This window comes from Budorcas taxicolor, chromosome 23, assembly GCF_023091745.1.
Source record: "Budorcas taxicolor isolate Tak-1 chromosome 23, Takin1.1, whole genome shotgun sequence".
Classification (NCBI taxonomy): domain Eukaryota; kingdom Metazoa; phylum Chordata; class Mammalia; order Artiodactyla; family Bovidae; genus Budorcas; species Budorcas taxicolor.
Window position 1 is genome coordinate 49,417,840 of NC_068932.1, and position 17,406 is coordinate 49,435,245.

General features: G+C 57.1%; 1 protein-coding gene across 1 annotated transcript in view; it reads right to left on the reverse strand.

Moving 5' to 3' along the window:
* TCERG1L (transcription elongation regulator 1 like) overlaps nt 1-17,406 on the reverse strand; it is a 199,961-nt gene that overhangs the window by 62,053 nt on the left and 120,502 nt on the right. Inside the window, exons 5-6 of the mRNA XM_052661172.1 lie at nt 4,939-5,030; nt 931-1,019 (exon numbers count right to left, since the gene is read on the reverse strand). Of these exons, the coding sequence (XP_052517132.1) occupies nt 931-1,019; nt 4,939-5,030 (181 nt within the window). The remainder of the gene's footprint in view (nt 1-930; nt 1,020-4,938; nt 5,031-17,406) is intronic.

A 17,406-nucleotide genomic window follows, 5' to 3' on the forward strand; every position in this document is an offset into this window, starting at 1 on the left:
CACTAACCCAGGAGCTGGCATCAGACCCAACTTGAAGGGCAGGACAGTCTCAGCCCTGGAAACACTGTATCATTAGGTGTCACCATGGGGGCCCGGACCTGTGAGGCGCCCCCAGCTCACCGAGCACTAGAGCTGAAGGGTGGGAGGCCCTTGGGTGCCCGTGACACCGACCTCTGAGCAGGGAAGGAGAGGCGGCCCCGTCTGTCCAGTTAAGAGCAGGGCTTCCCGTGGTAAGCAGGTGGCCAGGGCAGGACAGATGCAGGGATCCACTCAGGACAGCACACAGGGCAGACCCGGGGACCGCGGGCGGCTGCCGCTGCTGCCTTGACGGCACCTTAAGTGGCTCTGTTCCAGTTCTCTAAATTAGCTGTTCCTCCCAGCCGTATCCTGCAGTCTGATCTGCAGGCTTTAAAACTAATTTTACTATAATAACCTTTTTTTTTCTGATTCTAAATTACTCCATTATAAAAGGACGTTTTTGAAAACCAGAGTCGGCGGCTCCCTCGCGGAGGGCGCTTGGAGTGTGGAGGCGCAGAGAACGGGAATCCTCACAGGGCAGCCACAAAGAGCAGGCATGTCTTTAATTAACAGCTCCTTGGTTATGCTTTTCCTGGAGTCCACGGAAAGGCCTTTGAAGTGCAAGGCGTGCCACCGCCTCTACAGATACGGCCTTGCACAGATCAATACACAACGGCCTTCCTACTTTAATGCATATTTGCAAATATATTGGAGCAGGATAACTTATCACTTAAATGCTATTTTTCTTTCAGCAGATGGTGACAACGGTGTGGAACTCTACCCGCCAGGAGCAGCAAATTGCTTTGTGTAAAACAGCATTACCCACAGGATACGCATTTCTCTTTGGTGGAGACAACAAGCGCTGGGTCAGCCGGGGCTGTCTCCCCAACCCCCAGGCGCAGGCTGTCTTACCAGGGGGATCCCGGCACCGGGGCGGAGGCCACGGGCCTCGTGCCTTTGGGCGTGCTATCCTCGCTGGTCACCAGGATCGACGGAGGCTCCTGTGAATAGAGAGCAGGAAAGCTCTTTAAAACAAATTGAAACACTCCTCTTCAATTAGAGGCAACCGAGTAGAGAGCAACTAGTCTCCTGCAGACAGACCTGCCCACAGCGGCTGTTAGGCAGTGGCCGGCTCAGCAGGGCCAGCGCGCGGGCCTGGGGGCCACGTGAGCCTTTAGACTTCATGGCACAGCTGACAGTGCTGAGCAACCTAGACTAGGGCCTCCCTGTGATTATCCCAAATTGGCTTCTGCAGAGACAGACACAGGCAGAGCAGCTGAGAGATCGCTTCTGAACGCCCCAGCGTCCGGGGGCAGAAAGCCCCCTGGAAGCGTCTCCGGAAACAGGCTCACGGGGCCACCGAGCCCAGCCTCCAGTGGCGGAAACCCTCCGAGCAGCGAGGACCCCGGGAGGCTGGGCTGGCCCGGCCTGTCCCTGGCAGGCAGGGGAAGCAACAAGCGCGTGTCCTTGCAGCGTCCCGTCACTCCAAGGATGCCCCCCATTTCTGGCGTGTCCACCTGGGGCAGAGTTCACGGCCCGTTTCACAGGGTGCCGCTGACTGATACACAGTGGGGCCTCTGTCTTCATGTAGAAAAGAATGTCTGAACGTGATATCCCCAAGAAGAAAATGAAGATTTATTTTCTAAAGTTAAAAAACAAAAAACTACAGCTAGGACACCTGACCCATTGCTTATTATGGATAGAATCTGGACAGAATTAAATGTTTTTCTGAGATCAGAAAACATAGGCAATTATAACACCAACATAAACGTGAATCCAAGATTCAGATTGACTTCTTACCTGCGCGGATATACAAGAGACATTGGATTTTGTTAAACAAAGGGAACATGAAAAGCGAAAGTGTTAGTCACTCAGTTGTGTCCAGCTCTTTGTGACCCCATGGATGGCAGCCCACCAGGCTCATCTGTCCATGGGATTCTCCAGGCAAGAATACTGGAGTGGGTAGTCATCCCCTTCTCCAGGGGATATACCCCACCCACAGATTGAACCCAGGTCTCCTGCGTTGCAGGCAGACGCTTTACCATCTGAGCCACCAGGGAGGCCCTTGAACAAAAGGAAACAGAAGCAAACTCCTAAAGGTAGAACTGAAAAATTACCACGAGAAAATTGTTTTAAGAAGTCAGTGCTGTCTCAAAGTTTGAGCAGTTCTAAGAGGAAAAATGGGAGAAAGCAATGGCAGCCCACTCCAGTACTCTTGCCTGGAAAACCCCATGGGCGGAGGAGCCTGGGGGGCTGCAGTCCATGGGGTCGTGAAGAGTCGGACACCGCTGAAGCAACTTAGCAGCAGCAGCAGCAAGAGAAAAATGAAACCACGGTGAGCACAATAAATTCTAGTGGCAAGGAAACATTTCTTTCCTTCTACTGCCTGTTTTCATTATTTTAATCTCAAATTTAGAATAATATAATAAGGACCACATATTCTTTCTCTCGAAAAATCGATAAGATTACAAGGTCCTAGTGCATTATTCCAAACAGCAACCAGTTTCCGAGCTGAGATATTTCAGTTCAGTTCAGTTCAGTTCAGTCACTCAGTCGTGTCCGACTCTTTGCGGCCCCATGAACCGCAGCACACCAGGCTCCCTTGTCCGTCACCATCTCCTGGTCCACACAAACCCATGTCTGTTGGGCAACTAAAGCTCTAGATTCATTTAGAAAAAACTAAATGTCATCCTGAAAGCTGAGACTTTTTCTACCACCATCCATGTCAGCGCTCTATGAGGTAGTGTAGGTAAGGACATGGTGAGCCGGTTGTCGGAACGATCGAACACCCAGGACGCCGAAGCTCCCCGCCTTGTGGGGCACTGCTGGTGGGTGGCCGTGCAAGGACAGGGCCGTTGCACCAAAGGCCCAGATGCTTGCCCAGGGGCCCCCAAGGGCCACCCTGGGACCACAGCTCATTCCCACCTCCCAGCTTCCTCTCGAAAGGTTGTTAGCGAGCAAAGTGCTGGGTTCTGACAGCACTGAAACGTAAGATTCAAACATAAAGTTAAAAGATCACCAGGGGCTATAAACCCCAAAGAAGTCGCTTAAAGCTGCAGTGAAATCACAGGCAGTGACGTGAGACCTCCTCCTAGCAGGGCCCACATCACCGGGAGTGAACGGCCAGTGTCAGCAGAGCGGGCCAGAGGACGAGCAGGGAGGCCTGGGGTGCAAAGGTCAGAGGACCAGGTCCAGAGTGGCCCCTGGGAATCGCATTCATTAAACGCTAGACAAGTAAGAGCCAGGACTTGAGGGGTGGTCTCTTTCGCACTCGACCATCCTGGTATCTTACTGGGGTCTGCCCGGTGCCCTTCATTCGTTGTGACAGGTAATTACACGGAATAAACGGTTTGTAATTTATATGATTATTCCTAAATTCACGAACAACTTTTCTTTTTTTAGAATTTTGGGGTAGTAGAAAATGTCTTAGTTTCCTATGAGAAAATAAGTTCAGGGTAAATAATGAACATAACAGGGTGTATTCAGAAACAGTCGTGTTAAAAATATAAGGGTATGTTGAGACCAGAGTTTATATTCCTAATCCAATTAGGAAAACGAGGGGAGATTTTCATTACGAAGCTAACTGAACAATGGAACCCAATGAGGGGCCTCTGAGTAGAAGATTCCCCTTGATAATTTTTTCAGGGAAATACGGTGGGACATGATTTGTGATAGAGACTAACACTTAAATTCGGCGATGCTGGGATTCTCCAGCTAATTACCAAGGTCGTCTTCTGGTGCCGCACACTGGCTATGATTTCTTGTTGGTGATAAAGATGGCTAATCATGGCATAGAATTCCCCTCCGCGCTGAAGTAATAAAAGTGAGTTAGACGCACCGAGTGCAGAGATGAAGACAGTAGTTGAAGCAGAAGAAAGACTATCTGTTCAATAAACACGTAATTCTGGCACGGATGGTCACCTCGTAGAGGGAAATCCTTCATCGGGAAGCAAGAGATTAATTTGCTCTATTGTTCTCGACTCATTTACACCATCTAGCCCCAGCATTAGTGATGGAGAGGATGGTGGGGACCACAGGTGAGGGTGCCCAGGGATGTCGTTAATGGGGAAGGAACAGGACAACCACAGGAACGGGGGACCTAACAGGCCGAGGTAGAGACAAGGCTGATAGCAACACAGGAAGAGAGAATGTTCACACAATACTGCGGCAGACCAGAGGCCGCCAGGGTGTCCGACGGCTCAGACCAGAGGCCAACCGACGGATCAGACCAGAGGCCGCCAGGGTGTCCGACGGCTCAGACCAGAGGCTGCCAGGGTGTCCGACGGCTCAGGCCAGAGGCCACCAGGGTGTCCGACGGCTCAGTCCGGAGGCCGCAGGGTGTCTGACGGTCAGAGCATGTTATGTGCCATTTGTGACTTTCAAAGGCAGCAGTAAAGGTTGATTTCTTGGTTATTCGTGGGAAAGGAAACGCACTCAACACGTTCTCGGTCAGTCTATAAAATGCCGCTTTATCAGGAAGGGCCTGAGATTCTGTGCTCAGGAAACACAGGCGTGCATTGGTTTTCCTGTAACAGTGAAACCAAGTGCAGATTGCAGCTTCACCCAAGGGGTGGCCAACTGCAGAGACCGGCCGCCTGTGTGCACTCGCCTTCTGAGACGGGGGGCAGCACGCGTGAGAACCCAGGGTCACCACCCAAGCCCCTCCGAGCAGAGCCTGCCAGTGAGCTCTGGACTGGACACAGACGGGAAGGCCAGGCTGCTCCTGCTTGGCTCCCAGACGCCCCTTCCTTCTGCTGGTTTCTGCAGCGGACCAGCTGGCAGAGGCCCAGCTGGCAGCAGCCTGGTACCACAGAGGGGACTGCCAAGTGCCGCTGCTGAGCATCAGGTGGGAAATGGGGAGAAGGGTGTGCGGGCCCCCAGGGCCCCCAGCCGGGGGGTTTGCGTCTTGCAGCCACCAACCTTGTCCTCACCATCCCCCGCCGGGCTCTTCCTCTCTGCGTGCAGCACCAGGGCCGGTGGGCAAGGCGCCCGGCTGCGCTCTCTGCTTTTATCTGTGGGACCAAAACAACCATCGTTAGCATCACATCAGTTTGTAAACCCAGAAAGGGACAAAGAGCAGGCTCGGGAATGCCAAGTGGTGGCGCACACATTGCGTCTCGCAGGAGGCTGTGCCATCCGTGCTGCTGACAGAGCCTCCACCGGGGCTTGGTGTCCACTGGCCATGAAGCAGTTGGCCACGCACGCTGGGCCGGGCCACGTGGGCCACGATGGACAGGACCCAGGCCTCTCGCACAAGGACCAGGGGCCACTGTGGCGGCTGAGCCAGCAGGCTGTATCAGCGGCTGTGATGGGCCACACTGGCCCCCAGTCCTGAGCAGGAACGGGGGTCCACGCTAGCCACACCCTGGCGAACACTGTTCGTCGGTCACTAATGCAGGCTCTGGCTCCATGGGCAGCCCTCTCAGAGCTTCCACTGTGCAGACAGTAACTGCCCGACGGAGGAGGTGGAAAGTGCCAGAAGCCTGAGGCTGGAGATGAAAACAGTCAGGCTCCCTCTTATTCTAAGACACTGTGCAGCCTCAGATGTCTGTAGGCAGTGACAGGCGGCAAGGTTAACCACGCAGTTAGGGCCAAGGATGAGTGGAAACTCCAAGCCACCCAACCACAAACCAGCCTCACAAAGAGATACCTCCACCGAGGAGACCCTGGAAGGATCCAGAAGGGGTTGCGTGACCTGGAACCCCGCCTGTGCAACACGTCTGGGAGGATCCCGGGGTGGTTTCTGCCCAGTAGGATGGAGGAAGGAAGGACACAGGGGATCAATGTGTGTGTGTGTGTGCATAGGTGTGAGTGGGTGCATATGTGTGTGTGTGCATGCATGTGCGCGCGTGTGTGCATATGTGTGTATATGTGTGAGTGCGTGCATATGTGTGCGTGTGTGCATGTGTGTGCGTGCGTGTGTGTGTGCATGTGTGCATATATATATGCACGTGCGTGTGTGAGCGTGCTTGGGCTTGGCTCCCATGTGGAGCCCGGCCGTGGTGGCCACAGTGGCATCAATACCCGCCCCTAGTGGCTGCAGAGCTGGGTCCGGGCTCCAGGGCAGCCTCTCCAGAGCCCTGGGTGAGGAAGAACCTCCCTGCGGACACTAACAGCTGATCTCAGAGCTGCCTCTGGGCCCTCAGGTCAGCTCTGGACGGGGACCAAACATCCAGTCCACACAGAGGAGCTTCATGTGGACAAGACAAAAGCAGGCGGGAGCCAGCCACGAGGCCTGGCCTCCGTCTGTCACAGGCAGGGCTGGATAGACAGAGGTGCCCCTGAGCGCAGCCAGGCCCCTTGTTCGTGATGTCGCTCTGAAGGGAAGCCAGGCCTGTGGGCTCTGCCCCAAGGCCAGCTGGCTGGTCCTGGCTGCTTGGGAGCCCTGAGCTCAGGCTGGGGGCAAACAGACCAAGTGTGGACCCCGGACCTCGTGGGCCTCCTGCTCCCCTCACGTCTCCACACTAAGTGTCTGGAGCCTAGACCGCACTTTCCATTCGCACAAGGGCGGCCAGTGCCGACCATTCACCTCCCAGGCCGCTGGGACCACCACCCAGAGGCCTGCCTCGGGCCCGGAGACACCACCTACGGGGCCATTTCACCCCTAGACTGGGGGAACGAGCTCCCAGCCCTTCACTGAACCGTAAACCCAATCTGAGTCAATAGACCACATTTCACACCATGCTCCGCCCTGGAGGGCAGTGGGGCTTTACTTCATTGTCCTTCATGGTGATGAGCAGAGCCCCCCGGGCAGCTTCCAGAACCTGCGAGAATAAGCCCCTCTGCCAAAGCCCGCTTCTTGTCGAGACACGAAGGGCTATATGGGGCCAGGAGGCTGGCTCCAGATGGGACAGTCCTGACCACCCACTTCCTGTGTCTGCAAAACAGATCACGCCGCCCACAAAAGACAGAGGAGCCGATAGAGGAGGGCGATGCAGGAAGATGGCCCCTAGCTGGGCGACACCGGAGCTCTGCTTGAAACATCAGAGGGAGAGACGAGAGCGGCCCAGAGAGCAGAGTCCCACGGGGAGGGTGTCGTCGTGAAGCCCCACGGCTGTGTCCCCCACGGGTTACGTGAAGCCCCACGGCTGTGTCCCCCACGGGTTATGTGAAGCCCCACGGCTGTGCCCCCGCGGGTTACGCTGTCAGGGGGCCACGTGCCCGAGTTAACGTAGGCCTCATCAATGCCCACGGCAGGGCCACTCGGCCCATACCGCCTCCCGTGGCTGCTTACTCCTCTCCTCCACGTGGGGACCCCTCAGGGCCGCAGACCCGAGAGCTCTACCCCCTGGCAGCTCCCAGCAGCAAGATGCTCCTCTGCAGGTGGAAAAAAGCATGAAGTCCCACTGTTTCAGGAGTAGATTCTCAGCGCCCTGGCCCCAGGCCTCCCACAGGCGCTGACAGATAACGCAGTCAAGAGTCAGGGAGCCTCAGCTTCGGCTCAGGCCCCGATCCCGCCGGCCACAGGCTCTGCGCAAGGTGGGGGCTGGTTTGCAGGAGGCATTCAGGGAGCAGCCCCGGAACCCAGCGGTTCTCGCTGCTGCAACTGAGGAACAGAGTGGGGAGCTGGAGCCCAGGGTGGGCGGACGGGGGTTGCAATGACGTCTGGATGCAGGTGACCTCGGAAAGACATCTGCACCAGGCAGAAATGTGCAAGCGCCTGTGCTGGGGGGTCCACCGAGGAGACAGCTGTGGAAAGCAGCATCGGAGACCCCACCAGAGCAGCTCTCCTGAGGAAAGGAGCTGGGAACGTGGCGCCCTGCCTTGCCCTAGAGATCTCGGCTGGAGAACCTCCCCAGAGCCTCCCGAAGGACCTGGGGCCCTAGACCCCTGCTCTGCAAAGGAGGTCAGAGAACAGGAAGCAGCTGAATGCCCCCCAAGGCCCCCCAGCAAGGCCCCAGGAAGGAAGAGGAGAGCTTGGACTTGCAAGGAGGTGGAACGGTCTGGTTACAAGCCTAGGCTCCGATTTCTAATTGCAGGGCCGGGCAGCTTCCAGGGGCCTGAGGCATGAACAGCGATGAGCAGATGGCTGTTCACCACCTAAGCACGTGGTCTGGGCTCCTTCCCAGACTACAGGGGTCGTTCCAGGATGGGGGTGTGTGCTGACACGGGGGGAGAGGGGTTGGGGGGGTGCCCCAGAGAGAAAACAAAGCGATCAGGTATCCCTGAAATGTGAGGAGCAGATTCTTGTCTCTGGCCAATAATGCACGCTGTAAAAAACGTGCAAGGAAGCTGATAGCATCCGCGCTCGTCACAACATCATTCTCAATGACAGCAGTCTTGCTTATGTGAGTTCCCTCATTACCTGAGAAAACATTCTTTTTTTCATTTATTGAAAACACTTGATCCCGTAAAAAAATTGGTTCATCAAGTCCAGCATTTCGGCTGCATGCCTGGCGTTGGTCACAGGACGGCTTCTTCAAGAAGACGGTCCTGATCGTCACTCTAAAGCCCTCTTGCTGCATGGCTGGGCCAGGGCCCAGAGCCCCCTGTAAAGCCTGCATCTCCCCATTCATCCTGGAAGGGCTGATGTGACGGCTCCCCAAGGGCCACTCCGGGCTCTCTGACCTGCTTCACCCCCTTGAACTTCGACCTCTGCACAAACCCTATGGTGTCGCCATCAAACACCCCCTCGGGTGTCAAAGAAAACTAGTTTATGGAGGGAAATGTACAAGTCATAAGACCCTGATGAGCTTAGGGGTGCCCACGGTACATTTTCATGCTGTGAGGGAGGCAGGGTGGTCTATTGATCCAGCTCAGCTCTGAGGTTTGAAGAGCTCTCAGACGGGCTGCAGTTTGCTTTTCCTCCCAGCAGGGCTGAGCAACGAGAAGGCCCGGGCAGGTTGCACGGAAGCCAGGAAGGAGGAAGGGTGTTTGTTTGAGAACCGCCGTGAGATGCACACACACATTCTGTCCTTGTACGGAACCCAGCGCAGCCCTGGCTGCACACGGGCACAAGCCGGGGGAGAAGGGAGAGAAGTGAGCCGCCCCCAGCATGCTGCAGGGGGACTTCCCTGGCGGTCCAGTGGCTGAGACTCTGTGCTTCCAATGCAGGGGACTCCAGTCTGATCCCTGCCTGGGGACTTAAGATCTTACACACATGGCTAGGCCCAAAGATCAGAAAAAAAAAAAAAAAAAAGACCTTTTTAAAACAGAATGAAACCAAAAGAAATAATGCTGTGGGAGTTGATGAGGGTGACGGCAGGGGATACACAATAGCCCTGGGCAGGGGGACAGTGGCAGTAGCGTGTCCGTTCCTTCTCGTGGGCAAGACAGCTCAGCAGTCAATCAACCTCGCCTCCCTGAAAGAAGAACCAGGTGGACCTGAGCTCGGGGGCCGCCAGCACGTCACCTGTTGCTCAGGCGTCCCCTCGAAGCCACCTGTTCCCTTAGGACCAGAGACGTAAGGACTCAGAGGTGTCTGCCTAGTGTCAGGTCTCAGACCAGAGACAGCTGACTGATGTCAGCAACCGGGCAGTGATGTAGCTGGCACTTCAGCCGAGGCTCCTTCTACTGGATAAAGCACAAGGATTCTTTCAAACATTTAAAGATTGCTCTTTTAATTTCTGAAATGAAGAAACACTGCAGACAAGTCAAAATTGTCTAATTTACCAAAAATATATGAAAGTATGTCAGCCTCTTCTAATTCAAAAGGTGATTCTGAACTTGAACCTCATTTTAATCCAACACATTTTGTCCTCTCTTGGTCTGTTTCCTCAAATGTGTGTGTGTGTGTGTGTGTGTGTGTGTGTGTGACTCACTCAGCCATGTCTGACTCTTTGTGACCCCATGGACTATAGCCCACCAGGCTCCTCTGTCCATGGGATTCTCCAGGCAAGAATACTGGAGTGGGTTGCCATTTCCTCCTCCAGAGAGTCTTCCTGACCCAGGGAGGGAACCCAGGTCTCCTGCATTGCTGCCACATTCTGGGATTCTGAACAGGACGTCTGGAACTGTCTGCAGAATATCACAAGAAACAGAAGATGCCAACTGGGAACTTGGTTTCCTGCTGGGGAGAAAGGAAGTGGATTAACCCCAAGGAGGAAAACAAAGGAGACAATTGACCTTTTCTGTCCTGAAAACCAAGAGTGACTTCTGATGGGTTGTTCCCTGGGAACCGGCCTCCTCTGACCCATTTGCAATCAGTGGGGAATCTCCCTTAGACCGAGGGGGCCCCTGATCTACAGATGGTCTGCACTGCATGACCCTGGCAGTGACTTCCTGGGGGTGCCCGTGAAGTTGCAGGGGCACCAGGATGGCTTGAGTTCCCTGGTTGTTGCAGAAACGGGCCTTGGTGGGAAGGCTGACAAAGCCTGTCCACACCACTAAACCCCACGTGCACACTGGCCTCCGCCTGCAGACGTTGTAAGCGATAGACCGGTCCCTGCAGCGGGGGCTGTGCATGGAAACAGAGGCGACCACCACTCCTGGAGAAGCCTCTGCAGGACGTGGGGTGCCAGACGGCAATCCCGGCATCACGGGGCCCCAGCTTTTGTGTTTGCCACAATCTAGAGATGCCACTTCCATAAACTAGTGTTCTCACCTCCGAGCACCAACAGAACATCACCTGCTCAGGGAAACGTCTTAAGGAGCATAATGAGTGGAGTTCTAATCTTGAATCCTGTCTCCCTGTAACCATCATTTTAAAAATAATTTCTGCAATGCTTGAGCAGAGTGGAAACAATCACCTCATTTTATACCAAAGTAACTCAGAACAAGAGAAGCTGTTTTCCAGGTTGCAAAATAAACCACTGGGGAGGGCCAAAATTATTTGCCAGTTTTAGAGGTATTGGACTCCTTTGAAGAATGTGATAATAAAATAAAGAGATGTGACTCGTGCTGAAGAAGCTAAAATGGACGCACTCAGGTCTGCTGTGTGTGGTCTTGAAAGAGGCTTGAGGGGGCACTGACCCTCAGATCTCCCCCTCCATAAAAACCACGGCCCCTGGAAGAGGCTAGAGGGGGCACTGACCCTCAGATCTCCCCTCCATAAAAACCACGGCCCCTGGAAGAGGCTGGAGGGGGCACCGACCCTCAGATCTCCCCTCCATAAAAACCACGGCCCCTGGAAGAGGCTGGAGGGGGCACTGACCCTCAGATCTCCCCCTCCATAAAAACCACGGCCCCTGGGAACCTGGCCGAAGCCCAGCTGTACTGCCCCCCAGGTGGCACCTTAGCAAGAGCTGCAGGCCCTGGGGGACCCGCAGAGGCAGGAGAGACACAGAGAGGTCCCAGGGACGGAGAGCCGGCCAACAGGAGCGCCGTGGGGGGCGGGCAGGGTGCTGGGCTGGCCAGTGCGAGGGTGGGGGCTGCAGGCGGGCAGGGGGAGCACGTTCCTCCAGCCCCCTTGTTCCTCCAAGCTGCCCCCTTGGGATCCCTGAGGGTTTCCTGGCTCGGACCCTGGAAGGAGGAGGTGAAGGCTGAACTCCTGGAACCCTGTCTTCCAGGGTAGACTTCCGGGCTGCCGGTCAGCGTGGTGAGGCGCAGACCTGGCCAAGGCCAGGATCCCGGGGATCCTGTCCTCCTGTTCCTTTTCTCAGGCCCGCGTATTGGGGTCACCACAGAGAGGCCAACACAGCCGGAGACCTGAGGCTGCGAGTCAAATCCCAGGGGCCCTGGGAGCCTAGCTGGGGAGGTCCACCACCAACACGGTCAGCGGACAGGAGGGCGTCTCACCGCCTCACTGAGGACACAGCAATTGAGCAAACCACGGGCCACGTGCCCGTGACAAGGGTCCCGGCAGGGGCTGCGGTTGTCAGTTTTCTCCAAGAGCCCAGAGCAAACTGGGGGTAAAGGACAGACACGGGCCAGCAGAGGCGCCCCTGAGTGATGCGCTCAAGCCCGCTCAGGGGCCAGCAGGGTGGGCTGAGGCCAGAACCCCAGGCTCTGGAGAGAGCCGAGGCCGCAAAGGCCAGTGGATGCGGCCTGCGGCTACGGGAACCCACTTCAGGCTCACAAACGCTCCGCCCCGCAGCGAAGGCTGGCCAGGGCCTCCCCACCTCTGCTGTGACTGAAGATCATTTTCAGGTAAGTGGCAAATCATTTCTGAGTCCTCCCGCATTTGTCACAGGCGGCGATTTCTCAGAGTTGACAAGCTGCAGAGAGAACTCATTTTCTAACCCGTTAGTAACACCCTGGGTTTCCCTTTGCAGGAACAACGGGTTTTAAAACACTCAGGAGAACTTAGCTTCCTCCACAGAAAGGGTCACAGCACTGCCACGTGGCCCCACCCCCGTAACCCGACTTTCCTCTCCCGCAAAGCGGCCATACGGAGCCTGTCTCCATCCCCCGGGCCCCATCCAGGACCCCAGACCAGCGCTTCTGGATCCTGTCACTGACCTGGCTGATTTACCAGGGGTCTGATGTCACCAGTGGACAGAAGGGCGTGGACAGGACAGGCCGTTCTCAGCAGACTCCTAGAGCCTGAGGCACCGGGCGCTCTTGTGAAGACAGGCCGCCTTAGACCATGGGCAGCCACGTTACACGGAGAAGGCGATGGCACCCCACTCCAGTACTCTTGCCTGGAAAATCCCATGGTCGGAGGAGCCTGGTAGGCTGCAGTCTGTGGGGTCGCAAGGAGTCGGACATGACTGAGCGACTTCCATTTCACTTTTCACTTTCACGCATTGGAGAAGGAAATGGCAACCCACTCCAGTGGTCTTGCCTGGAGAATCCCAGGGATGGAGGAGCCTGGTGGGCTGCCATCTATGGGGTCACACAGTGTCGGACACGACTGAAGCGACTTAGCAGCAGGAGCAGCAGCAGCCACATTACATGATGGCATCACCGACTTGATGGTCATGAGTTTGAGCAAACTCCGGGAGTTGGTGATGGACAGGGAGGCCTGGCGTGCTGCAGTCCATGGGGTCACAAGGAGTCGGACACGACTGAGCGACTGAACTGACTGACTTAGCCACGTTAGAACGGAGATGAGCTGCTGGACGTTGATGGCCAGTGCACTCCTGCCCCGTTTAAGGGCGCAGCATCTACTTCACCGGGACATGGGTCTCCTGGCACTGGGGGAACGTCAGGGCTGGGATGGAGGCTGGCTCCATGCTGTGCCAGCCCAGAGACATGCGCCCAAGGTCCCCAGGCAGTGCCAACCCCAGGGAGCAGGCCCAGAGGAAGTTGGCACCCGGGACAGTGTGGTCCAGGGATGCCTTAGAGGGCTGGCCACCCAGCCTGCCCCCTGACCTCGGTTGTGTGTTCACTGGATGAATGGATGACAGAGCTGCAGGGACTCCAAGGACAGGCGCCATTCCAAACACATGCTCAAAGTTCTGATCACCATCATTCCTAAGTAGGAATATCAGAGGCAAAACAGACGCATGAAATGCGACCATTTCTCTGCGAGATGAAAAATCTTCTGTGCACTTCGTCAGATGTGTGGTGAGCCAGCTACAGCCTCCCCGCAGACGTGGCCCAGGAGAAGAGGAGACGGTTGGGTAGAGGCGGAGGTGGGGCAGGAGGGGGAATCGTGGAGGGAAAGTGAGAGATGTCCCTGCAGGTTGCACACCCACCGTCCCTCAGAACATGCCTCTCCAGCCCAGGTAGAGTGTGTGGCCAAAGGGCAGCATTCACCCTTTTCCGAAAAGCGTAAATCCATTTCACAGTCCCAGGCTGAGTTGCTTCAGCAACGCCCGCCTTTCAAGGCAGCAGGGGAATTACAAGCGCTGAGAGACAGAAAGCATCCGCCCACCCCTGCCCCTCGCCCTGGGGAGGCTGGGGAGCGCCCGCCCGGCAGTGAGTGCGCCCCCCACGTGGGCGTCACAGGTATCACGGGGGGCTGGCCCTGCGGGCACCCCGGGACTCCAGCCAGCGCAGGGCTCAGGCACCACCCACCCAAGAGGCAGCGGTGTGCCCCCAGCGCACACACAGGCGCACACTCACACACAGACACGCACATGGGACAGACGACTGCTTTGATGATCTTTCAGCCGTCACAGAAGTTAAATGCATTACACAGAAACCCTCTGCTTAGTTAGCTTACTCTCTGGTCTACACGTGCCAGGAGGGAATGCGAAAAAAAAAAAAAAAACACACGTGCAGAAAGTGAGATGACTTTTTCTAAAGCCAACATCAAAAATAAGTTATCTGTGCTATGAAAACTGTTCATCCTACGCATCGCTTTCAAAAACCGCCACAACATTGTCAAGCAATTAGCCTCCAATTAAATTAATTAATTAAAAAGAAAAACGTGGGTGCATCTTTGGAAAGTGAGCTAAGGTGTATCATTTCCCCTTCCGACTGCAAGGACACTGGATCCTCTCCTGCTTGGGCACGGACACCTGTGGGCAGGCCAGGGGCAGGCGTGTGCTGGGCCCCACATCCAGCAAGCCTCCCGAGGCCGCCGCTGGCAGCCACTCTGGGGCTGGCGCTGAGCAACGGCCTTGGGACCAGGGTCAGCGGGTGGGCAGGCGAAAGGCGGGAGGGAGGGGTCCTGGGACAGCACTCCCCACAACGCCCCTGTACGCCCCGCTCCCAGACATCTCCCGCCTGCACTGAGGTCTGGCGTCCCGAGGCACACTCCGGTCCTTCCCGTCTCTAATGAGGCTGGCGCGCCTCGCGGCCCCCGAGCCCCTCTGCGGCCGTTCACGCTGTTCCCACTCCTCTGTGCCTCCGACAACACGACCGGGCACGCCGCCGTGTTTTACTTAAGCAGGCCCTACCTTCCCGGGCAGCTGTTAAGTCTCCTCCCGCTCGTTCGTCCCGAGGCGTTTCCTAGCTGCCTCGCGTGTTCCGTGAGCTTTAACAGCCGCGGCTCCCACAGGGGCCTGAGGTCACAGGGGTGGGGGTCTAAATAGTGGAGTCAAAATGGCTGAACAGGACGCCCCCCAGGCCTCCCCCCGGCCGGTGTCGACCTCGGTCATCTCTGGGCCCCTGAGAACGCTGCCTCCTGCCTCTGCACACTGAGCCTTCCTGTTTTAATGGGAGGATGAATTTCAGACTAGACAGTGGCCCGGGTGATGCTCCCAGGAGCTCAGGGCGCGTCTCCCACGCAGGTGCAGGAAACGAGAAAGCCCCCTGGCTGAGGTCCTCAACATGGGCTCAGACGAGGACGACGAGGTCTGAGGGTGACTGGCTCTCGTTGCGTCAGCTGAGCTTCGACAGACCCAATGAGGAGCGTCTCAGGACTCCCGGGGGCTCCTCTAGCAGCCCCTCAGGGCGGAGTGTGGTTCCAGGCGGGGGCCCCCACCCTGCGGGACTGGACCCCTTGCCGTCGGGGGACTGGCCTTGGTTGAGAACCTGGGGGTGGCCCCCCCAGACCTGTGGTCTCTGCCACCGGGGGCCCCGGGAAGCATGCAGCTCGGGCAGCCTCCCCACCCCCCACCCGGTGGCTCTGGGCCACCACCGGGGGCCCCCGGGAAGCACGTGGCTCGGGGAGCCTGCCTGCCCCCCCAGACCTGCGGTCTCCACCACCTGGGGCCCAGGGAAGCACAGGGCTCGGGCAGCCTCCCACCCCCTCGGTGGCTCTGGGCCCCTGGGGACCAGCATCTGCCACGTGCAACCGCTGTGGACTGTGTGGTTTCCGCACTCACTCACTTTCTTCTGTCAAGTTAAAGAGCAGAATCAAGACACGGGACTCCAGTGCCCCCTCCAAAGAGCCGCAGGTAACTGGTTAATGAGAAAGCAGCCTCCCCAAGGGTGTGGGGCTCCCTGCTGCAGAGACTGGAGCAGTGATCAGCTATGCGGGCTCCCTGCCGCCGGCTTCGGTCCCCCCAGGGACGCACTCCCGCGTGGTCCTCAGCAAGGGGGCTCTGTGGTTCCGTCTCACGGGGACACCAGGCAAACATCCCACCCTGGGGGACTGGGGTGGCTCTGGTCACTATCCCTCCTGCCCTCCCCCATGGTGCGGCAGGGGCAGGCTGAGCCAGGCCCCATCAGGGGGGCAAGGTCCCGGGGCCACCTGGGCAGAAGCTGCCCCTGCGTGCAGCCCTGGAAGGAGGCTCTCTGCTTCCTCTCCCGGGTCCTGGGGACGCGCTGCACTTAGGGGCAGGACCGGCTCCAGTTACCGAAACGTCGAAACTGGCACCATTTTGCTGTAAACTTTCCTCTGTGCTCGGGAATGGACCGAGCAGAGGCCTTCAGACTCTGCTGTTCAGAGTGACTGGGGAGGAGTTAGGTCTGCCCTGCCCCACAGGCCACTGTCCCCCAGGTCCCCCGGGCGCCCCCCAACCCGGGAATCTCCAACCTCACAGCAGCCAGGAGTCCGAGCCAGTCCAGCCCCAGGAACCTGGGAGGTTCGCGCAAAGGCCCCCCACCCCACCTGCCGCCGCCAGTAACACGACCGCCATGGAGGGCTGGGAGGCAGGACCTCCCAGCAATGTCTTCCAATCCAGGGTCATTCAACAAGGACCACAGATTTTGGCTTGATTTGGGTTTGGGGGTTAATGGAAAGGTTGCTGATCGCTAATCCACCGCAGCTGAGTAGAACCTCACCAGCACCTCCCGGTGACGGGAACAGTCCTCATATGGCGGTAGAGTCGTCACGCTGTTGATCAGGGGAGGTGCTTCTGTGGCGAGTGCCCGGAAACCCCGATTCCCCAGCAGACGGTTTTGTTCTGACCACAGAGAGGCGACGGCTGGCAACTCAGACATCCTCACACTCTTGTTTCTGCGCCAGGTGACGGCAGAGCTCCCCACGGCTCACAGCCATTTCTTCATTTTTTGGCCAAGAGCGCGTGGCAAGCAAGGCCCTGCTCCAAGGCAGCAGGAGGCAGGAGGGGGTTAGAGGGGAAAAAGAGGCCGGCAAAGCCAGGCGAGCTGCGGGCGGCAGGCACCACCCAGCCCCGCGGCCGGGGTGCCTGGGCGAGGACAGGACAGGGCAGGCCCCTCTGGGGCTGGCAGGTGACTCCAGAGGTGGATGCAGGGGGGTGGGAACGGCTGATGGAGACGAGGGACAGCAAGTCGCAGAGCTGAGGCAGCCACATCCAGGACCCGACATGGGCCCAGGTGCCAGGGCAGGAGACCAGGGGCAGGGCCCTCGGGGGAGCGAGGCCACTCAGGCCGGCGTGAGGCCAGCTGACCCAGCGGGGGTCAAGAGAGGGAGCAGGCAGCGGTGAGAACATGAGGACAGCGACGCTTGGAACTGTCAGTGTAAATAATGCTACTGGGACTGCACTGTGTGGGGTATGTTGCGGAGTGCTTCACACGTAGCAAAATGGTTACACTTTATTTTCACACTCAAGTTTTTTCCAAGGCGACTAGCTCCTGCTACTATGATTTCATAAAAAAAGAATCTCAAGAGAGACCTGCAGTTCTCTTAAGAGCATTTTGACAATGGTAAAATTAAAAGTTAAGAGTCTTAGAGTTCAAATATCATATTTAACACCTTGGTTATCTTGACATGACTATTCATGGCTTCAGATTTTAAACCATTCTCAAAGT